We start from the raw sequence: 18,183 nt of genomic DNA on the forward strand, positions 1-18,183 counted from the left end.
AATAGCTTATCATGTTCTAAAACATCTCTAAAATGTACAAAATTTGCCCAAATGCCTAAACCTTTTCTGAAACATCTATTTAGATCTATTGGTCTTTTTATATACTGCTGTACCAATATCACAACATATTTCTTTTTCAAAAATGTTTTTGCTATTCTCAAACATTTTCTTTTTCTTATAAATTTTAGAATCAGCTTGTGGTTTTTAAAAATAAATTCTGATGATACCTGACTGGAATTATGCTGTATTTGTGGATCAATTTGAAGAAATCTAATGTTCTTCCTATTGCCAGGACTTGCTTTTTGAGTTCTTTATTTATTAGGAAAATTCAGTTTCTATCATTTAAAAATAAACAAAGAACTAAACCTATACTAAATAATTTATAGAAGTGTTTTCTATAGTCCTTAGCAAAAATGATATATTTGAAGTGACAATATTTAAGTGAAAGTGACACTTTAGATCTTTTCATGTTACCAACTTTGTATTCTCATCATCAAAGGAAAATTATGAATAGTCAATATAAATAGGATTATTTCTGTAATCTGAGAACATTTTCTATATTATTACCTACTTATAAAATCAAGATTGGCTAATTTATGATTATTTAATATTGTTATTTGTCATTACCAAAACTGAATATCAGAGGCCAATGGTTAATGATATTGATAATCATATTAAGTTCAAGCACAGAATATTTGAAAATTAAAATTGTTCCACATGTTACATGTTTTACTCGAAATTTTAGAATTAAATATCAACTTTAGTTCTAGGTAAAACTAAAGATTTAATTTGGGACCATTATTAGTGTGAATAAGTCATTCATTCATTTATTTGCTCATTCATTCATTCAACGTATTTTAATTTTAAATTACATTAAATGCTATGAACTGTGCTATAGATGTTATGTAACAAATAACAGTAAGAAATACTTTTATTCAAGAATGAGGAAAATAAATGCAAGAATAATGGTATTGTAATACTCACTTTCCCTTCATCTCTTGGGCTATCACTTAAATGTACAACTGGACCTGGATGAGTCTTTGTGGATCTGTTAAATCAATTCAAAACAGTAATTAAAAAATAAACATTAAAACACCTTACCATTACAAATTAGACAAAGAAATTAAGATTATATTGGAATAAACTCCAAATACTCTGGAGTTTAGCTTACATTCATTTGAGTTTAGTTGTTTTTCTTTTAAGACTACTTTTCTCTCTCCTACTAACTCCATTAAAGTAGGTGTGATTTTTTTAAATATCAGGTTTAAGAACATAGATCCACAAAACAATGAGATTCTTTATTATCACATATGTTTGTTGACAGATCTGGGCCTCTGAAAATTTGAAATTGAACTTCTACTTATACAGACAAAGGAAAACTTATACAGCCCCAAGGCTGATGCTATAAACCTGTCTCAACCAAAGTATATACCTGATTTAAAATTTCCTTTTGACATGAAATCTCAGATTTTGCTCCTACAGACTAGTACACAAGTTCCTTTATTTTAAAAGAAAGCTTTCTCTAGTGATAGCCAGCATACAGAAAACTGACAAACTTGGGAAACCTAGTTCACTGGTTATGTCTCATTTATCTGGTTATCCAGGTTAATCAATAACAGATCATTATGAGTCTAAGAGCATATTTTTAAAGGGACCTGTGCTCTGTTAATCTAACTTTAAATTCATTCTACTCTGGTATTTGGTATGTTTCTTTTGTATTTCCTACTTTAACTTACATCATTGTTGAATGTGATTATGTCATGGTTAAATACGATATGACCTGATAAACCATAGTTTATTATTGCTCTATTTTCCACATCCTTTCTTCAGTGACTTAATTGGGCCAGGTTAATTCTATTATGATTATACTGAAATAGTTATAATTTCTTAAGTACATATGAAAATCATCAAAGATTCTGCACAAAACAATAAAGATTTAAATTTTAAAAACTTTTCAGAATCAGAGAAAAGTGGCAAATTAAGTAACTCCAAGTTCCTGACTCTCCAGAGGAAGGAAAATATGGGGTTGTCGGGAAAGTCATGACTCATTTTTGCAACGAAAAACATTGAAAAAATATGTCATGACTTTTCCGACAACCCAATAAATACAGATTTACTAGATATTGTTAGTGGTTTTAACCTAAATTTTCTCATCTAAAATGGAGATAGTAGTACTGACCCTACTGAACAATTGTGAGGATTAGAATATACATATAGCACCAAATATAATGCAAAAACATAGTAACTATTTAATAAATAGTACGTATTATGATTGTTGAAATCATCGGGATAATTGGAAATCAGAGTTACTATTTACATTCTAGAATATATGCAGGAAAAAAGAAACTAAACAAGGCTAAATAAAAAGTGTACAGAACTTTTTGCAATTATATCATTTACACATAAATGCAGTGTTTTATTACAATATAAATGCCTCTGCTAAGGAACAATGTCCTTTAATTATCCTTTGGGAACTAAAAATATCCAACAAATCACAAACCCCTATCTGTCTCTTGGGTTTGACTGTAACAACAAATACCAAAGCGTACTCCATGAGGAACTAGTGAATCTATAAGGCATTTCACATAGTGTTCCATATCAAAAAAAGTGTGGGAAACCCTGAATTAAATAAAGTTAAATATTTTTTCTTCTATAGAACTTTTTAGGGCTATAATATGCAAATAAGCATTGCAAATCTTCAATCTTTTCCAAAATTATTGGCCCACAGAATCCTTTTTCATTGACCTTATTAAGGGAATCACTGAAATATACTTTGAGAAACACTAGTTAGACCATATGCAAGACTCTTCACTTTAGATTCTCAGACTACAAAAACACTCAAGATGAGAAAATAATCTAGCATTAAACTTCACTCATTTCTAGTGACTTTTTCAGACTATAGAAGAAATTTTACTTATTGTAAAAAAAGAAAATTTAGAAAATACCAAAAGTTAAGTGGAAAATCTCTCATATTATTTCACTGCCTCAACATAATGACTGACATTTTGATGTGGTTTTTTTCTGACATTTCCCTAACATTAAACTTCCAAAAACCACCAAGTGTTCCTGACAAAACTTATGGCCATTAAATTGACTTAAAAATAAAAAAGCATCTGTATACTTTGGATTCTGTAATTCCCACAAAATGTACTTTAGATGGAATTATCAATGAACTTAAATTCATGTAATACCCATCTAAATAATACCCATTTTCTAAGTATACCTATTTATTTCTCTTCCTCCCATTTACCACAATGGCTTCTTGATATTGTCCTTTGTAGACATTCTTTCTATTTCTATATCTTAAATATTGGTATTCTTTTGTATTCTTTCCTAGACTGCCATCTATTCCCATATTAGATGTGGTCATGAATTCAACAGTCATCAGGACCCAGACAAGTATTGCAAATATTGGGTTGTCGGAAAAGTCATAATGCATTTTTCTATGTTTTTCGTTGCAAAAATGTGTGATGACTTTTCTGACAACCCAATAAGCTAAATAGGCTGAATAAGGCCAAAATGGATAGCACATTACCCACCTACAAAAGGAATGTTACAGTTAATAACTGACTGCCATGAAAGAATACTGAACTAGGATCATCTCATCATGAAATTTTTTTCATGAAAAGATGGAAATCCAAATTTTTATTTGTACTTTACCAATTTTTAAATATTAGGAAGCTAATAATTCAGAACATATTTAAGTATTCTGATGGCCAAACAAAACATATCTGTGAGTCAGAATTGGCTGACTCTCTATTACCTTGCTACCTCTTTTCTATATATTCTTCATGCACATTTCATCTAGTCTCATGGTTTCAATGACAATGTAAATTCTGGTCTCATTACCTTCAGATCCATATATCCCACTTCCTACCATTCTTCCATACCAATTTCAGCTGAATGTCTTGTAAACACAACTCAACCTACCTAAAATTGAACTCAATTATTTTATTCCCAACCTATTCAATCTCTTGCATTCTTTCACTAATTGGCACCCTTATCTATACAGTAGCTCACACCAAACACCTGAAGGAACTCTTAATTCTTCTCTATTATTCTCACATCTTCTCACAATACCTAAGTCTTGCCTCTTCTATCTTCTAACTATTCCTTTAATATGTCAGCTTATCTCACTCCTAAATTCACCACCATAATTTTTATCAAGAATACAGTCTTTTCTTGCTTCAATCATTTCTCCATATCTGCATTCAACATCGTCTTCCTAAATGTAAATTTGATCTAGTCAATTCTCAGCTTAAAGCCCTTCAAATCTATCTCCTGGCCTTAAAGTCCAAACTTCTCAAACCATCTAATAAGGCCTTTCATATTATATACCCTGATTACCTCTTCAGCTTTATCTTTTGCCATTGTCTCCTCCAGCCATTCCAACCAACTAACCTACTTAAAATTCCTGGGCATAGAACAAAAATTCTCCCAAATGTTCATCCTTTAAACCTTCTGTCTCCTCTTCCTGGAACACCCTCACCCTTCTCTCTCAACTCTTGACTAATCTAACTGAAACTCATCGTTCAGATCTCAGCATAGATGGAACTTACTTCAAAGATACTTCTCTGAGACCCCATGTCTACATTAGGTATTCTTCTTATGGAATTGCCACATTATATTTCCAATACATTGCAACTGAGCTTTTACTTAATCTCAACTTTATTAGAGTGGAAGCCCCCAAGAGGACAGAACCTATGACTTCCTAGTTCATAGCTGTTTCTACTATTTACCATATCATAGTGTTCAATAAATAATTTAAATAAGTGTTATACAAGTCTTACACATATTTTTAATACTCTTTTTAAAAAACTTTTTAAATTAAAGTTTATTGGGGTGACAGTGGCCAAGACATGGAAACAACCAAAGTGTCCTTCGATAGATGATTAAATAAAGAAGATGTGGTATATATACACAATGTAATACTATTCTGCCATAAGAAAAGATGAAATACTGCCATTTCCAACAACATGGATGAATCTTGAGATTATTATGCTAAGCAAAATAAGTCAGACAGAAAAAGTCGAGAACCATATGACTTCACTCATATGTGGGATATAAAACTGAAAGCAACAAAGGAACAAGACAAACAAAGATACACATATTATTTAATTATAGATTTCAGGCTCAAATTTTAATCATATGTAGAAAAAATAGGTTACATTTTTCTAAAATGCTACAGATACCCTAAAGAAACAGCTATTTCTGTGATATAACCTGGAATATTTTTCCCATAGAAATATTTTCTGTCAGTTTAGTTCTATACCACTATTTTATGAAGTGTTCTACAAATATCACTGTTTATATGGAAAATGTGTTCTAGTTTCCAAATAATCAATATATATATACTTTGGGAAAACAGATTATTTATAATTTAGGAAATCCCATATAAATGCAATTAGGACACTTCCTAAAAATAGAAACAAGCTGAAAAATACAAAACATTAAATGAAAAGTATTTCAAGTAAGGACTTAAAAATAATCTATCTCTTCAAGAAAATTTTGCATTTATCATACTTTGAAAATGTACTGTTAAAATTTGTGTCTAAAATTCTATTTGTGAAATTACTCTTTTTAATTAAATACGTATTTTATCATTGTCCCATATACTTGACACATCAACAGGAACTAGCACGCATTTTCTTATTTATCTCAAGAGGTAGAGAAGCAATTAAAAGACTCTGAGAGTTTGGAAGTTGGCATTTAAAAATATATCTATCATATGTACAATATGGGGAGTGGGGGGGCAGTGGATTGGGAAAGGGGTGTTGTCACTTTGTGAGGGGTGAACAGCATAACTATTGCATTGTTTTTTGTACACCTGAAACTAATAATAAAAATAAATAAATAAATAAAAATAAAAATATATCTATCATAATGGAGCTATAATTCTATGGAATACAGTTTTGGAAACCTGGTCTAAATAAACCAAAAAAACAGTCAAGAGATGCTGTTGTCGACTAACAATATCTTGAGAATATTTAAAGGACATATTCAGAGGCATGTACAACTCTATAAAACACTGGGTTTACATGAATGGTAGATACTATCCTGATGCCAAATTACATGTGCAAGATCATACTATGAAAAATAAAACTGCCTTATTTTACTCTTTAATTTCTCCTGTTTACCATCCTTTATAATATACATTTTAAACACTTCATTAGTCCTGAAATCATAAAGTATAGAGACCATATATATTCTTCATATATATATATATATATATATATGAAGTATAAGTCACTATTTCAGGTAGTATTAATTTGAAATGTGAAAAGGACTTGTTAAGTAAATGAATATGGAAACATTTCAAATGTAGCAAAACATTTTATCTGTTTAGATAATAAACTCTCCTTAAGTATGTTAGCATTCAGCTGAACACAAATGATACATCTATTATGACTTATACTAATCTTAATTTGTATAAAAGCTCTATAATTGATCTCTCAAGTTTATTTGTGTTTTAATCAATATCCTAAAACAATATTATAAAAACAAGCATTAAGTTCAGCCTATTTAATGTTTTTATAGGACTAAGATTACAGAGAGAAAAGCCTTTCTCAAATAGCTAAAAAAAAAGCAAATAACTTTTTGGGAGACACATAATTGTCTATAGGATGAATGTTTTTAAAAATACACATACAAAATGCTAAAATATATATGCTCAAAATAGTTCATACCAATTATAACTATAATTGTAAATGAAAGCTGTAAATCAAGTAGTGTGTAACTATAATACCAATTTTCAATGTCATTGGTCATTTAGTAGTCACTCTGTGGAATGCACCAAAATAAGCCAAGTATGAAGAAAAAGAAAAGAGCAATGAACAAAGATTCTGCCCTGGAGCAGTTCTTAATCTAATGAGGGGGAAGGATTATCATTAATAAAATACCCATTAGGACATAATACAAATGGAATATTATAACAAGAATATAACTAGTAACAACCTACCCTATTAAGTAATATATAAGCACATTGAAACATTGGGAATATGGAATTGTAGATTTATGATAAAGAACAGAGTCAAGCTTCATGAAAATAGGCTGTTTTAATCAGAGTTTGGGGGAAGAATAATTATGTAACTTAGTTACATAATTATATATATAATATGAATGAATATATTATATATGAATATATATTATATATAATACATATAATCTATCTATATATGTCATCTATATATAATATAGATTATATATATGAGAATGGGCCAGCTTTAAGTCAAATGTATCTTATTAAGGACCTAATATGTATAGAGGATAAACATTTAATAAGAAAAATTATTTTTCAGATTAATGAGGAGAATTATTTGTGTATATACTACAAATAGATGGCTTGGAATTCCACGAAATTTCACACTTGGGGGACTTCACATTTTCCATGTGCTTAAATATAAATATCAATGTGAATGTCAAAGTGGTAATTGCCATCAACCACATAGCCAAATAGCTGTATACATCACAACATAAAAAATATTAATAAATTGATTCTCCTTTGAACCCAGAACAATATGTTAACAAGGCAAGTGAAGAATAAGCTACCAACATTAATAAATATGTGAACTGATCATGATTATTTTTACATAAAACTAAATGTGGTCATAATTCACTTGCCATTCTCACTGAAAGTGATTATTCGAATGTTGACTAAAAAGAAATAAGATGATTTCCACGTATAACTTTTAGAATGAGCCTTACTATTTTATCATCAAATTTTGCATACATAACCCTTAACTATTTACAGTATTTGGAAAGTCTAAATTTAGCATATGTTAATACTACAATATCTATTTGTAAAAGCCTTTATAGTTTCAAATTATTTTGGCTGAATTTTTCACTCATATTAATCATAAACAAACTATGTTTCAAATAGCTCTGCAACTTGATAGACATGTTACATAACTATATTAAATACTGAAGTCAAATAATGTGATATTCAAGTTCAAACTTACAGTTCAATTGCCTTGTTCCACATGATAACATATCCAGAAAGAATGAAAGATTCAATATTTACAATATGTGTATTTCCTCTTTCTGTTCCAACATAGAGCCATTTACTCTGGAAAGGTAGATGACAGTAAGTAATTCTGAAAGAAAGAAAATTACAATTAAAGTATCTAATTTTTATGTCTGGTCAGCATTTTATTTTTCTTACACTTATTATGTAGTGATATCTATATAAACAATAAAATTTACAATATACTTAAGTAGCATTTAGTTATTAGTGAGGGTATGGGATAAATAACAACATGTCATTAAAACAATAATGATAATAACCATTATTAAATGAGTATCTAATGTAGGCATTAATATATACTAATCTAATTCTGAAAACAGTACAAGACAGATTATATACATGTATGTGCACATGCTTTATATATATAAATTAATGACAATATATATATTACAAGAGGAAAATGAGGTCAAGAATTTTTCTTTTTACTTGCCTAGGATTGAAAGCTAGTAAGTGGCAAAACTGAGTTTAAAATCCATTCTTCTTTGTTTGCAAAATTATCATCTTTCTCCAAGCTACACAGTTTGCCTGTTTTATTCAGTTCAAATAGAAATTAGGTACATTTGAAACATAAATTTCCAAGTTCTCAGAGAGATTGTAGCTATGTCTACACAGATGATAAATTATTTATCTACTTTTTATTCAGATGCTTGGCATCTAAGTAGTATAAAGAAAACTTATAAGGTCATAGATCCACTGCACTATTCCCTCATTTTTTTTTTTTTTGTTCTGCCTCCTTCTTCACAATGGGCTTTCTGACCAACTCTGGGAACCTGTTCCATAGCCAGAGCAACCATGACTCCTATATATGAAATCTGGGAATTTATGAGAATCTTCTCTTCCCGGCATCATCACTCTTTCTAGTTTGCCCTACTCATACTCTTTAATCATTCTTAAGAAGAAAAATGGAGATAAGTTCACAGTTATCTCTTGCAGGAATTTGTTGTTGAACCACAATATTTCCTAGAGCTTACTCAGAAAAGGAGCTAGTAAATTGTTAGAAGAGCTGGACAGAATTCTGACGCCAGAGAAACAGACCAATATAAAAAAAGAAAATGAAATGTGAATAGTAAATTCTCAACAAGATTCCATTATATAACAGTGAACACTCGGTCCATCAAACTTATATTAGTCTGGTTTACTGAGTTATTATTTAACAACCTACCTCTCTAAATCAAACTTAATCTATTCAAAAGTATTCTGCTAAAATCCACACTATATCTAAGAAAATAGAAACCATGGTATTACATATGCACTTACAGAGTTAATTGAAAATTTAATTGAAGTATAATTAAGCTACATGATATTGGACAATTCTGATTAAAACCTAAAGTCTAGAATTTCTGTTGCCAAGAAATATTTAATAGTGTCCCACAGGAAATAACTTGATGGTCATGTTTCTAGGCAATGAAGGACCAATTTTTTATTCAATCTAAGTAGAAAGAAGAAACTCATTTTAAAAGGATTTAAGATCATCCTTTCAGAATCATAGGGAGAGTAGAAAAACTTCTTATCCCATAAAAGTAGATACAAAGATAGAAGCGCAGAACATAGAAAATAGAACATCAATATTATGTAGTCATTTCCAAGGTGAAAAAAAAAAGACTAACAACTGCCTGATTTTAGTAATGAGACCTGAAGCAAGAGGCAGAATTCCAATATCACAGACATTACAGTATAATAACAATAATGGAATACATGAAGAAGATCCAAACAGGGTTAGAACTTCTCTTTTAACCAATATCATTTTTTTCCTCATTCTTACTGACAAGTATCTAGACCCTTGATGACAAAAGGGTTTTATCTGTGTTCAATGTCCAGTTGATGGGTAGTGGTTAAACAACTAATTAAGAAAGATTCCCAAGGGCCGGCCGAGTGGCTCAGTTGGTTAAGAGCTCGCTCAAGAGTTTGAGCTCTGAGCAACAGCGGTTTGAGTCCAGCCTGAGCTGAGCAGCCGCTGAGCTGCCAACAGGTAGCAGGATGGCTCAGCTAAAAAATAATAATAAGAAGAAGAAAGATTCCCAGACTTTATCTGAATCCAATAAAAAAGGGTAATGTAAAATACTTAAGATTATTGACACAGATGAGGGAGAGGGCATGATTACACTTGTGCTGCATATTTGATGACCCTAATGATGATTAAATTGATACCTTAACAGAACTTAATTTATTGTACATAATAGTTACACTTTCATTTGTAATGTATTTCTACCAACACCTCCTGCAAGATGAAGAATTTTCAGTTATATGTAAGTCTTGGAAAAATAATCTTGTTCATACATCCATATTCAATATTATTCTTCTATAGCAAATCATCTAAGACATTCATAGTTTTTCATCCATTTATTCATGTATTCAACCTTCACTGAATGTCTTTATAAAAATCACTGTCCTTTATTATATAGCATACCTATTCTTTTTCCCTCAAAAAACATACCATCTAATAGGAGAGGAAACAAATAGACAAGTAAGAAAAATAAAAGTAAAATTGTTCATTGCTATAAAGAGTTCAAAGAAGAGAGGAATTAATTCCAGTAATAGAAATCAAGAAAAGCTAATGTGGAAAACTGTATTTAAATTTCGCCATTAGAGATCAAATAATTCTGTAATTAGATATATGTTATTATACATAGCCATATGAAATAAAACAAACGTGTCTCAAGCTTAAATAATATACAGATCTTTAAAATATTTTTAGTGATTCTCACTTTTGTCTTACTTTTATAAATTCTTAGCTTATGTATAAAAATAAAATAACATATACATTCCTCATACTTATGGCTCTTATATGCACATAAAAGAATACAAATTAAAGACAAATAAAGCTGCAACTAGAATTCAAATTAATGACATTAATTTATATGACAGATGAATTATTTTCAGAAATACAATAATCTCACAATATGGATATGGCCCGGGCTGCACAGGTTCTTTTGAATTTGGTGTGTCTGTACTTTGGCTTCTGTTTCACCACTTGCCTCTACATGAACAGCTCAAATTCTGTTCCAAAATATATCATCACATAATTTTACAGTCCTTCAGCATGAATACATACATAATACATGTGCATAGTCCAGTTCTGTTATTTCACTAATCGGTAATGACTAAAATAATACTACTTGATGCCAACACAATTATAAATGCAAATTTAAATTCACATATTGGACCTGTGTGACAGTATATTTTATATGATTTATTTAAATCACTCAGAATGTTTCCATTAGTCTCATAAAAATAAAAATATTACAATCAAATTACTGTGGAAAACTCATAACCCCAAGACTATGCTCACTGACTCTACTTTAAGAAACACTGTCAATAAATGAGCCAAAAATATATTTTAAAAAGTAAATGGTTTAAAATTACATAAGTTATGCTGTATAAAATGTAGTGGGATATTTCAACTTTGAAACTTTTCCCCCTAAGTTCTACCATAGTTTAATTTCAGTCCTATTTTTTGTCTGGATTCTAGGGGAAATCTCTAGTACTAGGCATGATGACTCCGGCTCCAGTCCCTTCTATAATACTTATAATTATGCTTTATAACCTGGTAACACTAAAAATCAAGTGGATAATGATTCTAGATATTAAAAATACACATGCCAGAAATGACAATTCAGTAGTTCTGAGGTAATTTCTAACAACACTGTTTTATAATTCCTTCTGGGTGGTTTTGATGCACAACCACAGTTGAGAACCATTAAATGATAGCAATATCAAGAAATTCAAAACATTAATTCAAAAAGATATATGTACCCCTATGTTCACTGCAGTGTTATTTACAATAACCAAGATATGGAAGCAACCTAAGTGTTCACTGATAGACAAATTGATAAAAAAGATATAGTACATAAATACAATGGAATATTACTCAGGCATAAAAAAATTGACACCTTATCATTTGCGACAACATGAATGAACCTTGAGGGTATTATGCTAAGTGAAGTAAGTCAGACAGAGAAAGACAAATACCATATGATTTCACTTGTATGTGGAATCATACAAACAAAATAAACAAAACAGAAATAAACTCATAGATACAGAGAAAAGATTGGTGGTTGCCAGGTTTGGGGTGGGGAGTGGGGGTTGGAGGGATGGGAGAAAAGAATTAAGAGGTACAAATTACCAGTTGTAAAAACAGTCACAGGGATATAAAGCATAGCATAAGAAATATAGTAAATAATATTGTAATAACTATGCATGGTGTCAGATGGGTACTAGACTTATCAGGGTGATCACTTCATAAGGTATATAAATGCCTAATTATTATGTTGTACACCTGAAACTAATATAATATCACATGTCAAATGTAATTGAAAAATATTTTTTTAAAAAAAGAAGAAAAAAAGAACCATTAAATTACAGCAACAATTCTTAATCTTTGGTACAAATAAATATCTCATTAAAATACATATAATCAGATTCCAGCTACACATTGTGATACCATGGATCTGGGATGGGACTTATGATTGCTATTTTAACAAAAATCCTCAATTCTTGGTATTCAAAATGAAGTCCATAGACCAATAGCATGGACATCACCTGAGAGCTTAGCAGAAATTCAGAATCTCAGGCCCCACCCCAGAATCAGAAACTGCATTTTATGAAAAACCCCCAGGTGAGTCAGATATGCATTAAACTTTAGGAAGCAGTTCTCTAGTTTCTGATCTATATCTGTTTCTGATACAGATAATCTATGAACTATATTTTAAGAAACACTGTTCTATGGTTGAATGACTGCTGCTTACTTTACTTACTCTCAAGATTCAGGATAAGAACCTAAATTACTTAGTAGTAGGGATAAAGCCTTACAACTATGTAGTCCCTCAAAAACAGCTAATGATAATTACAATAATGATAACAAGGACCACAACAGCCAGAGAAAGGGACAGATAGCTACTCTAAGATTCCCTCAACATCTTAAGTCAAAGGCTGATATTTTGGAATTTTAGTGGAAAATCACAAATCATAGAAAAGATAAAGAATTAAAATTTCTTTAAGAAAAGAATGTAATAATTTTGGACAACCTGTACCTAGCTAGAACTAAAATACAAGAGGCAAAATTAAACAGATAAGCGAACATTTAGATGAATTTCATTCACAGTCTTAATGGGCTATAAATCAACTAACCAGACAGTAAAAATACTCACTTGATTTTGTTGTGTATAATTAGTTGGAAAACTATCAAACATAAGTCAAATTTTAAAAATAAGTCTAAGCTCTGCAGTTCCATAATAACATTGTAATTTCTAACAAATGCAACTCTGAGAAGCTTATTCTTATTCTCCTACAGCAAAATAAATAACATTTTCTACCTTCACTTAAATTCATAGAATATTTTAATTTCTGAATGAGAGAACTGAGTTAATGGAGGCCATGTGGAAGGCAGAAATGAGGCACTGGTCTCCTCAGGGTGATAAAAATTGAATTATAATGGGAACCATAATCCCACCCTACCCAGCAGTAACCAAGTGCCTCTACCTATCCCAGGTGTTAGAAAAAACTAGGGAAACTGAACTTCTACTCCGACTTGTTAGTAACAAGATGACATCTATCTTTCCCTTGCCAGGGCAATGTAAATACAACCCAACAAAAACAGAAGGCTTAAATTGGACCTAGGGTGTCATTACAGAATACCCCAAATGTCCAGTTTTAATTTAAAAAATAACTCAGCATACCAAGAAATAGGAAAATCGTGATTTGAATTTAGAAAGACAATAGATACCATCACCAATATAATACAGGTATTATAATTTACTGATACATATTTAAAAGAAGCTATCATCAAAATACAACAAGCAATTATGAATAAAATGAAATAAAAATAGAAAGTCACAGCAAAGAAACAGGAGATAAAAAAAGAGCCAAATGCAAATTTTACTACTGAAAAATACAATACAGAAAATTTAAAACCTATGTTATACATAGGTATATTCTCAATAGCAGAATGAAGGGGACAGAAGAGTCAGTGAACTTAAAGATGAAACAATATAAATTATCCAATCTGAAAAACAAATGAAAATCAATGTAAAAAAAAAATGCCAGAGACTCATAAACCTGTGGGACAAAAACAAATCTAACAGATCTAACAGTCATTTTATCAGGGTCCCAGAAGGGAAAAAGAAAAAAATAATCAGGATGGGACTGAAAAAGTAGTCAAAGAAATAATGTCTAAAAACTTTCCAGATTTGGCAAAAGACAAACAAAAATATTCGAGATGCTGAGAAAAACCAAACAGGATAAACCCAAAGAACTAAAAACAACATGGAGCATAGCCAAATGTCTGAAAACTAAAAAACAAAAGGAAACATCTTGAAAGCAACAAGAGAGAAACAATACCTTTACTAGAGGGAGAAAAAAATTCAAAGATATCAGATTTTTCATCAGAAAACAGGAGGCCAGAAAGAAGTAGAACACTATTCAAATGCTTAAAAAAAAAGAACTCTCAACCCAAAATTCTATATCCACTGACAATATCCTTCAGGAATAAAGGAAAAATCATGACATTATTAGGTGAAGGAATACTAAAAATTTGTCACTGAAAGACCAACTTGAATAGACAGGTGGAAGGGAGTTCATTAAACAAAGAAGAAATTTTTGAGTAACAAGTATGAAGAAAAAACAACAGAGAAAGCAAAAATGTGAGTAAATAGAATATATTTTCCTTCCCCTTAAGTTTTCTAAATTATGTTTGATAGCTGAAGCAAAAATTTTAACACAGTCTGATGTGTTCTAAATATACAGAGAGGAAAATAATATTATAAATAAGGGAAGTAAAGAAAGGAAAGTTCTCCATATTTCATTCAAACTGGGAAAATGCAACATCAGTAGATTGCAATACATTGTTTATATATAATGAAATGTCTACAGCAACCACTAAAGAAGTGGAGTAATACAAAGAGATACACTGAAAGATAAACTATACATAAATCAAAATAAAATTCTAATAAAAATGTTCAAACCACAGGAAAAAAAAACAAATGAAAAATAGAACAAACAGACAACAAATAATAAAATGAGAACTTAAGCCCTAACATATGAATAAGTACATAAAATGTAAACAAAATACACAGATTGGGAGAGTGAATTAAAAAACATTACCCAACTATGCACTGTCTACAAGAAACTCCTTTTGAATATAGTGACATGGTAGCTGAAAGTAACATGAAAAACAAAGATATATCATACAAATAATAATGAAATGAAAGGAGTGGCTATACTAATATCAGATTTTAAAAACTTCATTAAGGGGGAGGGGAGTGATAGTAGAGGAAAAAGGGGTCGAATACATGACGATGGAAGGGAACTGACTTTGGGTGTTGAACACACAACACAATATATAGATGATGTATTATAAAAATGTACCTTGATACCTAAACAATTTTATTAACCAATGTCACCCCAATAAATTTAATAAAAAATTTTAAAACTTCAAAGAAAATGACCAGAGACAGAGAAAGACATTATGTAAAGATAAAAAGGTCAACCCACCAAAGAGACAGCAATTCTAAATGTGCATGCACCAAACAACAGGTTGCAAATATGTGAAGCAAAAACTAATAGAACTAAAAGAAGAAAAAGAAAATCCATGTTGAAATCACCTGTATCTAGAAGATCAGTAAGGACACAGAAGGACCCAACACAACCGTTAACCAACAGAAACTAATCAACATTTATAGAATAATCTGGCAAACAAAAACAAAACAGGCATTCTTTTCTAGCATCTACAAAACATATACGTAGACCACATCCTGAGCTAAAATAACAAACCTCACCACATTTAAAATAATTCAAGTTATATAGAACATGTTCTCTAAACACAATGGAATCAAACTAAAGATCAATAAAAGAAACGTAACAGGAAAAAATCTCCAAATACTTGGAACTAATAGGTCTAAGAAGTCATCACAAGGGAATTCAAAAAATATACTGAACTGAATGACACTGTAAATATAAATCAAAATTTGTGAAATACAGCTAAACCAACGCCAAGAGAAAATTCAAGCCACTAAATACATTAGAAAATACGAAAAGTTTCATTAAAAAGATGTGGTATATATACACAATGGAATGCTATTGTGGAATAAGAAAAGACGAAATAGTGTCATTTGTGACAACATGGATGGATTATCATGCTAAGCAAAGTAAGTCAGACAGAAAAAGTCAAGAACCATATGATTTCACTCATATGTGGGATATAAAACTGAAAGCAACAAAGGATCAAAACAAATAAAGAAACAAAAACTCATAAACACAGGCAATAATGTAGTGGTTACCAGAGGGTAAAGAGGGAGGGTAATTGGTAGATGAGGGTAAACGGGGTCAAATATATGGTGATGGAAAGAGAACTGAATCTGGGTGGTGAACACACAATGAGATATATAGATGATGTATTACAGAATTATACACTTGAAACCTATGTAACTTTACTAACCATTGTCACCCCAATAAACTTTAATTAAAAAAATAAAAATAACAGTTAAAAAAAAGTTTTAAATCAGCAACTAATCTCCCACGTGAAGAACCTAGAAAAATAACAGCAAAATAAACCCAAACCAAGCAGACAAAAAGAAATAATAAAGAACAGAATTCAATGAAATTGAAAACAGAAAAGCAATGGAGATAATCAATGAAACAAAAAGCAGGTTCCCTGAAAAGTTCAATAAAATTAAAACCTCTCCAGCAAGACAGACAAAAAAGATAATTTACAAATAGTAGGAATAAAACAAGGAATATCACTATAGATCATACAAGCTTGAATATGATAATATCAACTCTACACAAGTATATCTGACAAATAAAATAGACCAATTCCTTAAAAAGTCTGAATTAGCACAATTCCCCAACTCTGAAATAGATTGAATAGTCCATAACTATTAAGAAAATTTAATTAATAATTTTTAAATTTTCAGAAAAGGAATAAATCTTCAGGCCCAAATGCTTTCAATAAGAATTCTATCAAAAATTCAGAGAAGCATCAACAATTCTAACACTCTTCCAGAAAATACAGGAGGGAAACTTCCTAATTCATTCCATGAAGATAGGATTACTTGAGAGCAAAATCAGATAAAGACAGTAAAATAAATAAAAACAAATTGTGTAAAATAAATACATACATTTTAATTTGTTTATTATAACTCAATAAAGGCGGGGGGGGGACCACGCACCAGTAATCCTCATGAATATAGATGTAAAAGTCCTTAACAAAAGTTTAGCAAATTGAATTGAGCAATGCATAAAAACATCAACTGGGACTTATTCCACAAATACAAGGCTATCTCAATACTCAAAAATCAGTCAATGTAATTCACCATATTAACAAGTTAAAAAAGAAAAGTAACATGATCATATCAATTGATACAGATATAGTATTTGACAAAATTTAACACTCATGATAAAAGCTAGCAAAAAATAGTATTAGAGAGTATTTTTTCAACTTTATAAAGAGTGGCTACAAAAAACCTACAACTAACATTACATTTAATGGTGAAAGAACTGATTGCATTCCACCTAAGATCAAGAACACGGTAAAATGTCTGCACTCATCATTCTTCCTGAACACAGTATTGGAAGTTCTAACCAGAACAAAAAAAGCAAGAAAAGGAAAAATGAAGGTATGTAGATCAGAAAGGAAGAACAAACAAACAAACTATCTATCTTCCCTATTTGCAAATATTGTAGCATGGTGGTCTGCATAGAAAATCCATAGGAATCTACAAAGAATTCTTAGAACTAGGTAAGTGATGTTTCATCATATAAGACAATGTTTCATAATATAAGATAAACACACAAAATTCAATTGTATTTCTATATATTAGTAATGAACACATGGAAGCTGAAATTTAAAATGCAACCATTTACAATCACTCAGAATATGACATACTGAGATATAAATATAAAAAGCATTTATAGAACTTATATGCTAAAAACTACAAAACTCAGATGAAAGAAATAAAATATCTAACTAAACAGACACATTGTGTTCATGGATCTTAATACTCAACATAGCAAAAACATCAATTCACACTTATATAAAACTCTGGAAAGATATTTTTGTAAATATCTTTTGTGGACAAGCTTATTCAAAAATTTACATGAGAAGGCAAAGAAACTAGAATAGCTAAATTAATTGTGAAAAAGAAGAATAAAGGAATAAAGTGGGA

General features: G+C 30.3%; 1 protein-coding gene across 1 annotated transcript in view; it reads right to left on the reverse strand.

Annotated features, from left to right (window-relative positions):
- Positions 1–18,183, reverse strand: part of STXBP5L (syntaxin binding protein 5L) — a 241,372-nt gene that overhangs the window by 165,866 nt on the left and 57,323 nt on the right. Inside the window, exons 6-7 of the mRNA XM_019650992.1 lie at positions 7,959–8,093; positions 985–1,048 (exon numbers count right to left, since the gene is read on the reverse strand). Coding sequence (XP_019506537.1) covers positions 985–1,048; positions 7,959–8,093 — 199 coding nt within the window. The remainder of the gene's footprint in view (positions 1–984; positions 1,049–7,958; positions 8,094–18,183) is intronic.

This window comes from Hipposideros armiger, unplaced genomic scaffold, assembly GCF_001890085.2.
Source record: "Hipposideros armiger isolate ML-2016 unplaced genomic scaffold, ASM189008v1 scaffold_8, whole genome shotgun sequence".
Taxonomy (NCBI): Eukaryota; Metazoa; Chordata; class Mammalia; order Chiroptera; family Hipposideridae; genus Hipposideros; species Hipposideros armiger.